This window comes from Anoplolepis gracilipes, chromosome 6 (genome assembly GCF_047496725.1).
Source record: "Anoplolepis gracilipes chromosome 6, ASM4749672v1, whole genome shotgun sequence".
NCBI classification, from domain to species: Eukaryota; Metazoa; Arthropoda; class Insecta; order Hymenoptera; family Formicidae; genus Anoplolepis; species Anoplolepis gracilipes.
Window position 1 is genome coordinate 3,309,592 of NC_132975.1, and position 18,482 is coordinate 3,328,073.

Consider the following 18,482-nt stretch of genomic DNA (forward strand, 5'->3'; position numbering starts at 1 on the left):
CAACAAAGCTAATTTCCCGTTCGCGTGTCTCGACTATTTCATTCGCGCTCTCTCTAGGACAGAATTATTTGTTACTTCCATTTTACCCAGTTTTCCACCGCACCGTGCGTTTCATCTTGTGCGCTGACAAAAATAAAGAAAAGAAACAAAAGACAAGTGTGCGCTCTCTCTCTCTCTCTCTCTCTCTCTCTCTCTCTCTAACCTTCTCTAGGTAATTGTGTAGGTTATTAGCGCTACCAAAGATAAAAGTGCTTCCCCGTTTCGGAAGAGGCGATTTATACAAATTATTGAAGCGGTAAGTTCAGGAAGGATGTATCCGCAGTTCGCTAACTTAGTCGGGAGACAACGAATCTACTGTAACGAGCTCTCCAATGACGATCATTTCACAACTTTGGCACTTTACTTCATTCGCAAGAACGTCGCGCAATATCAAAATTTTGTTTTTCAAAATTTACTCTTTTAAGTGGTTTAGATAAGTACATATGTAAAGACAAATTATAAAAAGAAGATCTTCAAAATCAATATCAATTCAAATTCAATAGTCTTTGAGTTGACAGCAATTAAAAACTTAAATTACAACACTTAATAATGTCAATTAAACTCCGGAAAATTTAAACTAATGTTGATCGAATGACGAATATAACAATATAATTGAAACTCACATAATTTGCGGTATAAACTTTGAGTATTATCGTTGTATAAAGTTATGCAAGCATAACTTGGATAGAGTATATAAACGGAAGCGATACTTCTAATATGATACATCGCGAAGATATATCATTAAAGAGCGATTTATACGTGGGATTTCGAAGAGGGTGGCACAAATTCTTCTCCCGGATCTTTAGATACTAAAATTTCTTGAAATACATATATTATAATTAACGTATATTATTTGAATTTTACTATTAAAGGTTTCTATTGATTTTTTTCTATCTCTCTATCTCAATAGTAATCTCAGAAGTAATTTCAAACGGAAACAATGTTTGTTTTGTTGAAAAAAGCCGTAAATTAGAAATGGAATTTGCCTGAATTCTATGAGTTTTATAATACACGTGAATTCTATTAATCTCATTTCCACAGATGCGAACGATTATTACAACTCTTTCTATTGCATTATATATATATATATATATATATATATATATATATATATTATCGGCTGCTTTCTAAGACACATTAACCTAACCCTTTGAGTCACGAATTTTTCTAATTGTCAATATTTTATAAAATTTGGTATATAAAGATTTTTGGGGTCGCTGATTACGAATCCGTTGTCAGATTTTGATTTTCAAAATTTAAGATGGCGGATCCAATATAGCAGACGAGATTTTCAAAATTTTACTTCCGCCATATTGGATCCCTATAAAATTTTGGAAATTAAATTTTTTTTCCTTTAGATTCAGATTCTGCGATCTAAAAAAACTTTCAGAAAAAAAATTTAAAAAAAAATATAACTGTTACTTTCAATTTAGAACAGAAAATATTGTTTTTCACATATTTTTTATCAAAAAAAGGAAGATTTAACAAAAACAACACGGTGGAAAATTGTAAAAAAATTCTGAAAAATACTTTAGAGTGTACTAAGATTATAAAAAAATTGCCGTATTTATTGTCATAATAGATTAGTAGAAAATGCATTTTTTCGTAAAAAAGTACTAAGTTTGACTGTTTGTTTATATATGGTATTTTTGCAATTAACAATTAATGACCATATTTTTTTTTACATTTATTGATGTTCTAGAGACTCTGTAGAAACAAAAAATCCGGTATTTGTTGATAAAAAAGTAATTAAAACAATAAAAAATTACGAAAAAAAAGATGGGTCTCTGGGTGACCCGCTGTGATTCAAAGGGTTAAGTTGCGATATTAAGCTTGTAAATCGTGACTTGCGTGAATATAGAGCACAAGATGACATCGAATGATTAAATTTGTTAGTGCTAAAGCTTCGTTTCGGCATTTTTGTTTTCCAACTCATTGTTAGATTTATTAATAAAGCCATTAAAGGAGAGAAGAAAGTGATTATCCCATTCTTCTCTTTGTCTCGTCATTTAAATCAAATTAAAACATACTTTAATTACGTAATACGTAATTAAATCATTAATCTTGATTTCTTCAATTAGCACACGACAACCTAATGAACTAATAATAATTCAGCAAGAAAGAAAAGAGGAACATTTTATAATTAATTTTAATAAAATCAACAATAGTTGGTTAACAAATTCTTTCAATTTATTCCAAGACATTTTAATTTCACACATTTTTCCCGTATTTATTTAATTCTTTAATTAAAATTAAAGAGCATGTTTAAAAAAAATTGCGCTCTCTCTCTATCTCTCTCTTTTTATTTACGTTAAGTGTAAGAATCGTGTAGAGGAAATCTTTGATCAACCTAATACCTCTTTTTCATTTCGCATCCGATCGTTTTTCACGGTAGCTTTACAGGACTGTACGCGATTTTAATGCACGGGATTCTCAGGACACGTCGCGTATTTTACAAGCTCGGATCTCATCTGTCGAGAATTAAGAGAGAAAGAGAGAGAGAGAGAGAGAGAGAGACACTATCCTATCCCAACGAGTCACCGTTACCAATTTCGGGATTACGGTGACGGTACACCACGGAAACTCTGGCCGTTCCTCTACGTTTTATTCAATGAGGACCCACACACGTCACAATTTTCGCAAAATTATCAAAAAAGCGTGCGGCAGTGTTCTCCCCTTCTTTGTCCTCCGGCTACTTTTGTTTCGGCCGCTTTCAATTAAAACGAAAGAATCCTTCGCGGGAATCATTCATGTTGCTTTTTCGCATTCATTCACAATCGTGAGTATCCTTTAAAAGCGGGAGGCTTTCTAGGCGAAATGATTTATGTCTACGCGTCTATTCTCTCTCATCGTAATTTTTAGTACTGTATAAAGATTCAGCAAACAGGTCTGATTATCACAGCATCAAAGCATTTCACATCCAAGAATGCGGGGTAATTTTTAAAACTTAAAGGATATACATTTTGAATGAAAAGACTCGAATTAAACAACTCGTGCGAGCGCAAAACTGTGTAATTAGCTTGAAAAGAAATTAGTCTAAAACAGCGAGAGAAAAGTTTTTCATATTAATCATTTTACCAATTATAATAATATTATAGATATTACATTATTATGCATATTATATTATTATGAATTCACCAATTATACAATAATATTCATGAAGTTGAAATTCATAAACCGCTTTTTTTCTCTTGCCAAATAGTGATATTCCAGGAGTCATTACCGTCGCAAAAGCTAGCCCCTGCGTACCGTTATTGCGTTAATTAGTGTCGGGTCCTACTTGATATCTCTTTGATATCCAGACAAGCCAAAAGACAGCGCTGCGCTTCGCTCTCGCAAAGGCAGGAAGACTGAGGTGCTATTTCACGCGGACTCAAGAGCTAATAGGCTCGAATAGAGGAAGAGAGGGAGAGGGAAGAGACTGTCGGGGATCAGAAGGGCTAATTAACACCTTGCGGTTGAAAGAATTCCTCGCAATCGTGCTTTTAATACGGAAAGCGGATGCAATTTTATTTGAGGAGTTGATAACGAAGAAGGAAGTTCAATAGCCGATTCCAAGTAAAAGCTTAATCGAAAAACGGATTTGCCTTGAATATAGAACGTTAATAACGAAAGCTCTATATCCCTCATATTTATGTACCTGTTCGATCTTTATTCGTGTAAACTTTATATTCATATCCATCTGCATAACTTGAGAGTATATATTAGATAATTATATTTGAAAAATATAAATATTGATTTATTCGAATAATCTAGTATTATTTCCGAATAAATTATTATAAATAACAAATAATTATACAAAAATAATTAAATATTAAACATTAAACTAAATATATATATGTAATTCAAATATGCAAATATATATAGGATGCTCCATTTAAGAAATTCAAAATGACCTTCACGTGACCTTCATGTGACTCTTTAAGGTCAAACTAATGGCACCATCTTATGTCCCCCTAGAAACCATACAACTTTTTTCTGAAACATTTTTTCGAATTTTCCATATTTTTCGAGACATTTTAATAGAGGAATTAAAATGGGATATACAGGGTGGACCATTTTAATTCCTCCATTGAAATGTCTTGAAAAATATGGAAAATTCGAAAAAATGTTTCAGACAAAAGTTGTATGGTTTCTAGGGGACATAAGATGGTGTCATTAGTTTGACCTTGAAGAGTCACATGAAGGTCACGTGAAGGTCATTTTGAATTTCTTAAATGGAACATCCTATATATATTTGCATATTCTTGTACCTTATCTCGAGAGCTTTCCAAAAAACACTATAATAAAATGTTTTTTTATTAAACACTTTTCGAGTTATAAGGCTTCAAAGTTGCAATATTTTGACATAAAATACAAGATATCTCGTAAAATATTCATTTTTCGATTATCTTACCTTAATATTTTTATGCACAGAATAACGAGACAAATCAATTGGCGTAATTAAAACACATAATTATGTTAAAGTAAAAATGTGTAACTGCTAGTTGCAAATTTAGATTTTTTCTTAAAGATAACCATGTGTTTTCTTTACATCAATTGATTCGTCTCATTATTCTGTGCATAAAAGTATTAGGGTAAGATAATCGAGAAATGAATATTTTACGAGATATCTTGTATTTTATGTCAAAATATTGCAACTTTGAAGCCTTATAACTCGAAAAGTGTTTAATGAAAAAACATTTTATCATAGTGTTTTGGAAAGCTCTCGAATGCTACAAGAATGTGTAATGAAAAATAGTAGGTTCCATTTAAGAAATTAAAGATGACCTTCACGTGACCTTCAAATGACTTTTCAAGGTCAGACCAATGGTACCATCTTATGGTCCCCTCGAAACCATACAACTTTTGCCTGAACCATTTTTCTCTCTCAGGCTTGATTTTCGAGATATTCGACTGGAGGAATTAAAATGAGACACCCTGTATATATAATATTATATAATATTATATAAATAATATATTATATATATTATAATATTTAGCATTAAATATTAAAATAATTTAATTTATTAAATAATAAAATAATAAAACCGTTTGACTGCTTAAGTAATAATTATTTAAATAAATGATACTTATCGTAGAAAAATCGTCGTATCCGAATAATTTTTATCTCTGGCAAACTTACAATCACAAAATATATAAGCATCGTGACATAATTATTGAATCGCGAGACACTCGTTAATCAGATACTTTAAAAGACCCTCGTGCACAATCTTTTAGCTTTACATCTGAGTATAAGTGTCTTCCAAACAATATCATGAGTGATATCGGAGGCTGCGATCTAAGCTGAACAAGTTTAACCCCGATTTATCCGATCAGCTATTAAGATTAGCCGTAATGTGACACTATTTCTGTGCTTTTGTTCCAGCGTTTCAAATGTCATGCAAATGAAGCGGTCGGTCTGAACATGTTGGAAATTCAAGAATAGAAATTAGAGAAACGAGAAATTGTTTCTCGACAACGATATGCAAATATAAAGTATGTATATATATAATTCATCTTTATATATCTTTGCGAAAAATGGATGAAGAGCGATGTTTAAAAAAGCATTTTAAACCTCGAAACCTCAACTTTTTAACGCTTCAACGCAGATTTTTCTACAAAGATTTTTTTACAGATGGCGCTACTTTAAAGCGAGCTTTGCAAAATTGTAAAATAAACTTCAACTTTGACGGCGTCCAAAATTTTGTCTACCAACTTTATTAATTGTATCTTAAAATTTAACATTTCTACTTTGAAATGCATTGTTAATCATAGCGCTACGACTTTTTTTCATTGAGTTATGATGATTTGAAGTGAATAGTGCACTTTTAGTGCTTTTTTTCTGCAAAAATCTGTATTATATCGCCGGCATTGACATTACCCAAGGTGTATCACGAGCAGATTACGCGGACTTACACCTTGGTAAAAAAATTTTATTCTGCCCATGGACACCGTTAAAGTTAAAGTTTATTTTACAATTTTGCAAGGGTCGCTTTAAAGTAGCGCCACCTGTAGAAAAATCTTTATAGGAAAATGTTCGTTGAAGCGTTGGAAAGTTGAGGTTTCGAGGTTTAAAATGTTTTCTTAAATCTCGCTTTACGACCATTTTTCTCGCAAAGGTATTTTACCGAAAGGTCGAATTTGACCCTTTCTTACGCTAATTTTAAGTGATCCTTTAATTTTGTTAAGAAGTGTGTATATATATATATATATATATATATATATATATATATATAATTCATCAAATACATATTTTTAAACAAAACATGAATGATATGAAACACATTTTTCCAAATCTCATTAAATCATCTCATTTCTGCATAATATCTTTGAAATGTCTACTTGAATAGAACGATATCGAATATCCAATTACGGTCTTACAGTGCTTTTACTAAATTAGGGGTCTTGGACAAAATGGCTTCCATGTAGATATTTCATCATGGCTATTATGAGCTTTTGTTGTGTAGACTAGAAATTTATACGCTTCTCTAAAATAGATAGATAGATAGATAGAGAAAGAGAGAAAGAGAGAGAGAGAGAGAGAGAGAGAGAGAGAGAGAGAGAGAGAGAGAGAGAGAGAGAGAGAGAGAGAGAGAGGGAGGGAGGGAGAGAGAGAGAGAGAGAGAGAGAGAGAGAGAGAGAGAGAGAGAGAGAGAGAGAGAGAGAGAGAGAGAGAGAGAGAGAGAGAGAGAGAGAGAGAGAGAGAGAGAGAGAGAGAGAGAGAGAGAGAGAGAGAGAGAGAGAGAGAGAGAGAGAGAGAGAGAGAGAGAGAGAGAGAGAGAGAGAGAGAGAGGGAGAGGGAGGGAGGGAGGGAGGGAGATAGATAGAGAGAGAGAGAGAGAGAGAGAGAGAGAGAGAGAGAGAGAGAGAGAGAGAGAGAGAGAGAGAGAGAGAGAGAGAGAGAGAGAGAGAGAGAGAGAGAGAGAGAGAGAGAGAGAGAGAGAGAGAGAGAGAGTGAGAGGGAGGGAGGGAGAGAGAGAGGGGGAGAGAGAGAGAGAGAAATCCTATTACAATTTTAGAAATGGATAGAATTATATTATTTTTGAGTAAATCGATATAAATGTAAGATGTTTCGAAAGTATACTTCATTTGTCTTTACAATGACTTTAAATTTCGATATCTTTTTTAGAAAAAAATGTTTTTCTTTGCAAAGTAATGGTAGAATTAAAAAACTACAAGTTGAATTTTTCTATTATTAATTTTGCTTTATCTTTAAAGTAAATATTGGCGCTTTAATTAATAAGACTTAAGCAGTATTTGGTTTAAACTATTAAAAAAAATAATATTTAGACAATTTATCTATCTTTCTAGTTACTCTAATCAATTGTAAATTTGTTGATATTTTATAAGAAATTACCTTCTCAATGCCAAACATATTTGTAAACAAGAGTGAAATAATTTAGAATACGTCTCTAAATGTATCCAAAAAAACAAATTGAATTTTTCCATAACTCTTTAACAGTGCAAAATAAGAAAAAATGTTTGAAGTAAATGTTATTAATTTTGATGATAACTATCTGAATATTAATAAAATTGTATTCGTTCCATTTAAAAAATGAGAGATTCTTTTTTTGCCCCCTTAAGAGCCTCTTCATAAAATTTTTGACACACCAAGTAGTCAGCACCTGTATCATTTAATGTAAAAACATTCAAGTTCAGATCTCCAATAGTTTCGGAGAAATTAGCTTGGAACAGGTTATTTGGCCCACCCTGTACATATAGGATGAGAAAAAAGTATGGAAACCCTGAAAAATTTTGAAAAATATAACTTTTATAGAAAAAGAATCTAAGGCAAGATCTATTCATTTCTATCAATTGTTTCATATTTTATATTAAAAAGTATCATAACAAACTTTAAAATATCTTAGGAAATTGTTAACCAAAAGAAGTTTTATTATAGTGTTTTGGAAAGCTTCCGAGGTAGGCTATAAAAATTTATAATTAAAAATAAGATGTTTTATTTAAAAAAATTTAAGGTGACCTTTACGACCTTCAAGCGACTATTTAAGATTAAATCAATGACATCATCTTATATCTCTCTTGAAACCATATAACTTTTGTCTGAAACATTTTTCTGTAAAACTTATATTTTTTTTCGACATGTTTTAAGGTTTCTATACTTTTTCCTCATCTTGTATATATATAAAACATATATAATTAAAAGAATAACGTTGCTTATGTAGGACGTTGTATCTTTGAAAAGATATAATGTGAAACATCTCCACTCTATTTTTCAAGAACAGACGATGTCATTTGTAATTTGGTAAATTGCTTGTAAGTGACTCTTACCTTTACGTGCCCATACTTCCACGTAAAAAGAATGACGACTGGCAGACAAGCAATGATGCAGCATTCTAGGATAAGTATCGCTGTTCGCATCAACCAATTCAAGGATACGACGCAAGGTGAACCGTCCTCGCAGGATTCGCATCCTTCGGCGCATGGCAGGCATTCGAACACTCCGCTTTCGGCATATTGGTTCTTTTCACCCTGTTGACAAACATTGAATTGTTTTCCTTACAGTGAGTCGACGGTTCAAACGTATGCTAACTGATATTCTTTATTAAATTAGTCATCGAGGTTAGGTAGAGGTAAATAGACGAAGGGATGTTTCTTATAATTAATTTTAAAGAAACATATTCAATGAATTGAATTTTTTAATCTAAAAATATTTTCGTGTTATATGTAAATTAAATTTATTATCTATATATATAAGTATCGTCTGTCTGTCTGACCGCGAACTATTTCCACATTTGTGGACTGATTCCTACGAAATTGGTACCAAAATGTTACAAATTATTCTGGGATGGCTGCTATGTGGTTTTTTTTTAAATTTAAAAATTAAAAAAAAATTTTTTTTTAATTATAGGAGGTTATGTTTAAAAAAAAATGTTTTCCCAGATTTGTCTGCCAATGTGTTCAAAATGTTTCGAAACATTGAGAAATCACATTTTTTAAACTAAAAATTTTTTTTTTAATTATAGAAAGTTATGTTTTCGCGAAAAAAATGTTTTTCCAGATTTCTCTGCCATTTAAACATTTTTTTCGCGAAAATATAACCTCCTATAATTAAAAAATATATATGTATAAATAGATTGAAGAAATAAGCTATCAAGGATATCTTATTAAGTAAAATCTAAAATTTTTTACGAAAAATATTATATAGAGAAGTTTTGAAAATTGAAGAATTATAAATTGTGTGAGAACTAATAATAGCGAGGTCAGTATTGGGTAAAGGCTTTGAGGTCCGCGCAAAACGCTGGGTGAAAAGCTAGTATATGTATAATACACTACCCTCCATAAGTTTGGAAACATTCTATAAAAATTTTTAATATAAAGGAAATACATAATAAAATCAATTTATTTTTGTTTGTAAATGTTTATATACTAATTATCTTGAGTCGTGATTCATACGGAATCTGGCGCGTCGGGGTCATTTTCGATGATTGTGATTAATTTTATCAGTTTTATAAAAACTTAAATTAAATTGCACTTACAAATGACTTCTTATCATTCTGACGTGTAGTTATAATTTGCGCGCACATTACAGACGCCACTACATCTAATGTGCTATAATAGCTCTAGTTATAGTAGAATGCGTGCTATAACAGATCAGCACGCAAAATTCAACTTCGAGCGCTCCGGTACGAAATAATCACCGATATATTTTCGGCATGTATAAGTGTTCCAAGTGTCAAGAGTTTCAAGTGTCTTAGGTGGAAATATTTGTTGTTGTATGATATATTTATATCAAAAACCTACATAGATCACTGCCGTACAATTGTTTATCTGCAAAATATAGGGTGTTTTCAAACTTATGGAGGGTAGTGTACATGACTTTTATAATTTACTTTGAGTTGCAATTGCGGCTTTAGTGATTAATAATTCCACTTATTTGATTACAAAACTTTTTCTACAGATATTTTCATATAATAATTCGCACTGTAAACGTCTAAAGATAAATTCAAAAATTCTATTCCTGGAAAATTCTAAGGGATAATAAATTTTCCGAGCTCTTTCCTCTGGTGATGTTTTTTCAAACTGACAATGTGCGCATCAACACTGTTCACGACGTCCACCAGAAAAAAAGGTGACATATCGTTAATATCCAAGCGCTGGTTATTAAGGATATTTGGAGATGTCATCCATTGTGACCGTCGCGGTTACAAACAGTCACGCTATCTACCGAAGGACGGGACTGTAAAATGGTTTTGCCGCCGCGCGCGATGGAAATGCCCATCAAATCACAAAAGATACGTAACGCACGGTGACAATAGATGATTCCATCGTGCCTCACTGTCGATATCCATTTTGTTTCTACGAGTGCAAAAGTGACGGCTGGCCCGACTGACGGAAAACTACGCGCGCTGGCGGAAAAAGCCGCCATTTCTCCACCGTCATAAATATAATAGAATACGTTATACTGTTTGTCGTAACGCTGTTACCACCAAAATGATTTAATTGCACTTTTGCGGCAATCTATTCTGTGATCTTATTTCCATAAAGTAAATGTGACGACAAAAATGGAACGCAATCTTGATAACGATTCAAGATTTTTCAAACTCTATTTTTTTACTGCAACTCAACAATAAATTAAAGGATCGCGCACATTTTTTATAGATATAAAACTTGTCTCGGACAAATTGGTTGAAATTTTAATATGTTGCAACCCAGGTAGCACATGTTCGTTTTATAAACGTTTTCTAAACGTATCCAATATTTTTTAACCGTCAAGCACCAATAAGAAACGTTTCAACAGAAACATTTTTAAAATCATGGTTTAAGAAACGAATTTTTTACATTTCTATAAATAGAACAAAAATTAATTTTTTAATTCAAAATTATATATATACAGGGTGGACCATTTTAATCCATCCAGTCGAATATCTCGAAAACCAAGCCCGGGAGAGAAAAATGTTTCAGACAAAAGTTGTATGGTTTCGAAGGGGCCATAAGATGGTACCATTGGTTTGACCTTGAAAAGTCATTTGAAGGTCACGTGAAGGTCACTTCAAGTTTTTTACATAAAACACCCTATATATTTTTACATATTCTTGTAGATCATCTCGAGAGCTTTCCAAAACACTTATGACAAAGTATTTTTTGAGTTATAAGGCTTCAAAGTTGCAGTATTTTGACATAAAATACAAGATATTTCATAAAATATTCATTTTTTGATTATCTTACTCTAATACTTTTATGCACAGAATAACGAGACGAATCAATTGGCATAATTAAAACACATAATTATGTTAAACTAAAAATCTGAATTTGCAACTAACAGTTACACATTTTTACTTTAACATAATTATGTTTTTTCTTTACACCAATTGATTCGTCTCATTATTCTGTGCATAAAAGTATTAGAGTAAGATAATCAAAAAATGAATATTTTACGAGATATCTTGTATTTTATGTCAAAATACTGCAACTTTGAAGCCTTATAACTCAAAAAATACTTAATGAAAAATACTTTGTCATAAGTGTTTTGGAAAGCTTTCGAGATGAGCTACAAGAATATGTAAATATATATAGGGTGTTCCATTTAAAAAACTTGCAGTGACCTTCACGTGACCTTCAAATGACTTTTCAAAGTCAAACCAATGGTACCATTTTATGGCCATACAACTTTTGTTTGAAATATTTTTCTCTCCCGGGCTTGATTTTCGAGATATTCGACTGGATGGATTAAAATAGTCCACCCTGTATATATATATATATATATATATATATATATATATATATATATATATATTATTAAGACTGTACTTATTAAGACGATCCCCAGATAGCACAGAAAATTAAAATATGACGAAAAGATGTATTTTTTAAGTTATCTTTCTGACAAGGCTAAAAGATGTCTAAAAGAATATCTTTCTACCTACAAAAAAAATCATTTTTTAAAAGATGTCTTCTAAAAGTCATAATTAATTTTAGTCGACGAAAAGATGTCTTTTTGATCATCTTTTCGACAAGACAAAAAAAAATCTATTTTATAATATACGTGTTCCTTTGTTTACTGCTACATGGCGTGTTCAGACTTAACTATAACTCGTATTCAAGTTTTCATAACATGTATATAAAGCCTAAAAGAACAGGTACTAAAAGTATAATTTAAATTATGTCTTTTTTGTCAGTTTGACTTCTGATGTAATCTCGACAAGAGATTCAGAATATGATGAAAATAGATGGGTTTATATCCATATATGCATTATTTTATTGAATTTGAGAATAAACAACTTTTTCACAAATAAAGGAAAAAAAAACATATTTTGACAGTTTCTTAAACGTTTTTTTTGTTAGAAAATGACGTTTCCTTTAACGTTTTTTAAGTGGACATTATAACCAATTAGAAACGTTTTCAAAAGCCGGTTCTAAAACGTTTCGCAGAAACATTTGTGAAATGTTTTTGAAACGAATATGTACTACTTGGGAATTTACCCAGGTAGCAAGCACACGACATTTTGACGTCAAAATATGGTCAATTCAAACCAAATATGACTGAAAAATGACGGACTAATGTCACAGATGCCGACTTTTCAAGACGTTAAAAAGACGTGACTTCATCACCATTTTAGACTTATTAGTGACGTTTTAATGACATATTTGATCATGAATCTTTTCGTCTAGCGTGAACTCGTGAAAAGTCAGAAATTCATTCACAAATATTGAATTTATTAATGAAACTTTACACTTTTCACGAGTTCACGCTAGAAGAAAAGATTCATGATCAAATGTCATGATCAAGTTCCAGGTTATAGAGGAAATTCATGTTAGGGCCCTGAGGTATAGAGAATTGTGAATATCAAAATTATACACAAAATTGTTCGAATAATTTAAGATATTATAAAAAATTAAATGAGTTTTTAGTTAAAAAAATAGTAATACTTAGGCGATTTATAATAATGACTTAAGAATCACGATATTATGACGTTCTTTTACAACATCATTAAGACGTCATAAAAAAGACGTTTTAAATTAGACATTATTTGGTCACATGACGTCATTAAACCAGAAATGATCAGTTTTCGACGTCAAAATGACATGTGCTTGCTACCTGGGTATGTATGTTATACAGGGTGTCCTATTTTAATCTATCACTCTTTTTATTATGTCTCCGCAGAATAAAATCTAATCAAAAATATGTTTAGCAAAAGTTGTTTGGTTCGAAGAGGGCCATAAAATGGTGTTATTCGTTTGACCTTGAATAACCATTTGAAGGTTCCTTGAAGGTTACTTTCCATTTCTTACGTGGAACACCTATTATTCATTAAATATTCTTGTAGTTTACGTCGAGAGCTTTCCAAACCACTATAATAAAATATTTTTTCATTAAGAACTTTTTGAATTATAACGTTTAAAAGATCCAGTATTTTGACATAAAATACAAAATATCTCATAAAATGTTTATTTCTCGATAAGTTTATTTTAATGCTTATGGCCTTCTTCAAGCCAAACAACTTTTGTCTCAACATATTTTTGATTAGATTTTATTCTGCAAAGATGTAATAAAAGGAATAATAGATTAAAATGGGACAACCTCTATATTACACACACACACACGCACGCACGCACGCACGCACGCACGCACGCACGCACGCACGCACGCACGCACGCACGCACGCACATTCCATAAAAACAGCCATTTTTGAAGCTTCAGTTTTGCTCACTTTAAGCTATCGTATCTTTTATAGCTTTGATTTTTGGGCTTTATGCCCGTAGATTTTTCATCGGCACCACTTCAATTGCAACATATTAATATTTCAGCCAATTTGACCGGGAAAAGTTTTATACCTATAAAATGTGCGGGGTTAAATATATTTTACTTATACATATATACGTTCTCAGGACTTTTTATTTGCAAATATGAACTTGTAGATTAATTATTCATTCTTATATTTTGATATAAATTATTTTTTAATCAAGAAACAAGCCGTTGTAGGTATTCGCAAATTGATCGCATCACATATATGTATATATAAGTTGTCCCATTTCTATTGCATTAAACTTTAATGACAGAATCTTCCATCGATTTACTATGAACCTCAACTAATTGGCTGCTTTGTGAAAGGAGGCATGCCATTAGTGCCATGACAAACGCTCATTGAAATTTGATGAGATCGAAATAAAATCTCTTGCGTATTTTTATATAGTTTTGCTAGGATAAAGTAATTTCTATTTCTGTAAGAAAGAAGAGAAAATAGAGTAATATTATATCACAAAGCATTATAGTTGACCTGGGGAGCGTAAAGTAGAGTAAAGCTATTTCTACTACATACTGGTTCAGCTTTAAACCACTCACTATCATCAATTTCTCGTACTCTTCCTCTATGACAGTGCCATTGTAGTACCTCTTGTCCGATTTCGTGTCCGGGTAGTAAAAGCCTCGTTTGCAAACGCATCGATAACTACCGCGGCGAAAACCAAGGCCGGGAATGGCGATACACTGCAAATAGTAGACAAAACGATTAATTGTATCTAATCAATTCTAGATATATCGTATCCTTTTATTATTATGGGTAACTATATGTACAATCCATCGAAATTGTTTCAATGAATTTATTCGCTAATCTATCCCAGGTAGCAAGCACACGACATTTTGACGTCAAAATATGGTCAGTTCGAACCAAATATGACGTGATGTAATGACGTAAAAATGATTGAAAAATGACGGACTAATGTTACAGACCAATGACGACATTTCAAGACGTTAAAAAGACGTGACTTTATGATCATTTTAGACCTATTAGCGACATTTTAATGACATATTTGATCATGAATCTTTTCCTCTAGCGTAAACTCGTAAAAAGTCAGAAATTCATTCACAAATATTGAATTTGTTAATGAAACTTTACACTTTTCACGAGTTCACGCTAGAGGAAAAGATTCATGATCAAGTCCCAGGTTATAGAGGAAATTCATGTTAGAGCCGTGAGGTATAGAGAATTGTAAATATCAAAATTATACACAAAATTGTTCGAATAATTTAAGATATTATAAAAAATTAAATGAGTTTTTAGTTAAAAAATAGTAATACTTAGGCGATTTATAATAATGACTTAAGAATCACGATATTATGACGTTCTTTTACAACATCATTAAGACGTCACAAAAAAGACGTTTTAAATTAGACATTATTTGGTCACGTGACGTCATTGAACCAGAAATGATCAATTTTCGACGTCAAAATGACATGTGCTTGCTACCTGGGATGGGTTGCGAGAACAATCACACATAAAATTTGTGTCTCTTCGCCAACAAAATATATTGTCATTTACATTTTTCATTAGGAAGAATGTATCGCACACATCTTGTAAAAATTAAAACATTTATTTAAAGGTTAAAATTTTACTTTAATCAAACTGCACTTCGCACGTACATATTACTTATATAATTAAAGCTATACTCGTAGTAATTAGCGTGTTTTATTGATTGCCGTAAACAATTTAATTAATCTTCAAATTAGAGATTTCAAACGCCTAAATTTCCAAAAATTTTGTAATTAAATATTCAAAGACTAAAAAGTAATTTTATAACAGGGTGCTTCAATTTAAAGTTTAAGATGATAAATACTCTTACTTGAAAACAATTGATTATGTTTCATTAGAAGTGACTGCATGTAAAAAATGATAAAATACATTGTTTTTTATACATATTGATGTAGCCATTATTATTTATTTTTTTTTCCAAAAGAAGAGACAATATTAAAAATTCAAGTAAAGCAATATTAAAAAAATATCATGGTTAAAAAGTATCATGGTCTATAAAACTGAAATCTATGATGAACTACGGCTTCATTGATCCAACCAACTACATGCTTCAGTGGTCGAACCAATTTTACGTTGCAGATATATTATTGCAATCATATAGTAAACTATGGGAAATTGAAATAATGAAAAAAATAAAATGCTGTGAAATAGCAATTACCAAAAGTTAAAAGTAAGAAAATAATAAAAAATGATTTTTATATACAATTTTAAAAAGAAAAGAAACATATTTGGTTTCCTCCGTGAATAAATTCACAGTTCACGCAAGGAGACAAAACATTTTTTCTAAATTGCGATCCTCTTTTCCGAATTCGTATAAATTATTGTAGAATTGGAAGAACATAGTTTTAATTTTGTTATATAAAGAGTCAAAGGAATTTTTGATATAATACTCTACTTCTTTCTCTTGGATAATTTTCAAAATTTTTCTGGTATATTACTGCATTTACATAAAAGAGAACTTTTAAACTTTTGACTAATGTCCATAACAAGAAAGATGTAAATTAAATTAGGTAAATATAAATTAATTAAATTAGATAAATATAAAAAATTTGAAAAATTAAAAATTATAAAGAGAAAAATTAAAGATAAATTGGCCCTATTTTAATTTTTACCATGGTTCAAATTTGATGAAATTTTGTCGAGAAATCTGCAATTGAGATGAAATATAGGTGACTCACAATACAATTTAAATGTTAATTCTAACGTTCTGGAACGCAAATACTGTCTATAATAGTTTCGGTGCTTTAGTAAGGATTTTACTTGAACGTTTCGAAAACTTTTGGAGAGCACGTTATTTTCTTGCGAGTTTTAATTTATGAAAAGTAAAGCACACCGATAACGCTCTTGCTTTATTATTTACTAAGGGATAAAAACGCTGCGCGAGCAGCAACGTAGACGTGTTTTTTTGCACGAAAAAACCGCTACACAGTCTCTCTCTCTGTCTCTCTCTCTTGCGCAATAGGGTCGAGAGTGGCATTTACAAATAGAGTCGGTCGTCACGTGGAAAAACATTCCCCTGGTGGCTTTGTTCTCATTCGCTACGACGCGACGCAGCGTGTTTAAGCGCGCGCTCCGGTAGAGGACACTCGCGGGAAACATCGATCCTCGCAACAACAAGAGAGAACGACGTGCGACGTGCAGTGCAGAACGCGAACGAGAAATTAGCATTACCTCGGTGGTGCGCTTTTTGCACTTGTCACTGGCGGCGAATATGTTCAGCTGTGTGGATCCGGCCGGCAACGGGCACTGATCTATGTCTACTCGGCGGAGGTCTATGTCGATACCACTGGTACCCCTGCGAACGATAAATCAAACACGTTTTGTGATTAAACTCCGGACTTGCAGGTATAAGATGGGCTTATAGACTCGAACAATCGACTTGCGTTCCGAGGTTAGCAAATTTTCCCGCGAGGGAGGGTGCCACTTATTGAAATTAGAGTAGTAGAAACTATATATCGTTTTTATGTCATTTAAATAGGTCTTCGCAATAAGAACTAATATCTGTTTCTAATTAGTATATCCGTCTATGTATACCTTGTCTAAACTTGTACAATCGTGTTTTTTGTATGTCTTTAGATCGATACGAGTTTTAGAATAGATTTCTTTATTATGTATAAAAGAAGTACAGCATATTTGGACTATCAGTTTTATTTTATGGAGTCATGTTTTTTTAATTGAATACAAAACACACTTTTAACAGACATAAATGAAATACATGTATATACAGTGTTGCGCTTAGATAATTTAAAATAATCTAGATATAGATAAGATAAAATATATGCGTCTGTATCTGAGATAAAATAAAGATAATCTTAATTTAAATATATCTAGATAAAAGATAAATTAGTTGAATGTTTTATCTAGATACTTTTAAGATAATATTCAAAATTACAATTTATATAAAAATAATACACTTCAGAAAACTATAAAAAATATAAGCATATATTTAAGTTTAATACATTAAAGGTTTAGAGTTAAATTACAAATTTTTATTTTTTAAAAACAATAGTTTTTCGAACATATTATTAGATAAATGATTTCTTCGAGGTACAAATATCTGTTGCCCACAACTGAAAGACGCTCCATTGGCGCGGATGATGGTAATGTTGTGTTATAGATATATGATATATATAGTGCTATATATGTGTTATATTTTGTAGATATAATATGATCGAACGCAGAATGAGAAAAATGGCACTGATTACATTATCTTAGATATTCTAAAAAAGATACTACTTTTTTTAATCTGAGGTACAGATAAAGATGTCATATACTTTAATTATATACATAAAAGATAAAGTAAACAATAAAGACATTTAGATAAAAATCTAGATAATTTTATTTAGATAACGGAAAACACTGTATATATATTGTACTAAATAAAACAAAAACTTAAAACAGGTTTTTTATTTCTCGGGAAATCAAAATTAAAAACTTAAACTAACACCAAATAATCAAAATTCAAAAAGTGTCAGTATTTTGGAATAGTATTCTAAATTATATAATAGTTTTCATTTGCAATTACCACACACATAAGTATCGCTTTTGAAACCAATACTGTGCAGCCACATGGACTACACATGAGATATATCACTCATAATTCACCTTAAACATTATCATTAATTGTAAAATATTTGTCTACAAAAGAAACATCCCATCTTGATCATTCGGTTGAGAAGTTCATGTAGCAAT

General features: G+C 31.3%; 1 protein-coding gene across 2 annotated transcripts in view; it reads right to left on the minus strand.

Moving 5' to 3' along the window:
- The window catches only part of LOC140667296 (uncharacterized), a 154,663-nt gene that overhangs the window by 24,649 nt on the left and 111,532 nt on the right, over positions 1-18,482 (minus strand). For both annotated transcript variants that reach the window (XM_072895089.1, XM_072895088.1), the window contains exons 4-6: positions 16,962-17,085; positions 14,324-14,467; positions 8,311-8,511 (exon numbers count right to left, since the gene is read on the minus strand). In XM_072895089.1, the coding sequence (XP_072751190.1) occupies positions 8,311-8,511; positions 14,324-14,467; positions 16,962-17,085 (469 nt within the window). The remainder of the gene's footprint in view (positions 1-8,310; positions 8,512-14,323; positions 14,468-16,961; positions 17,086-18,482) is intronic.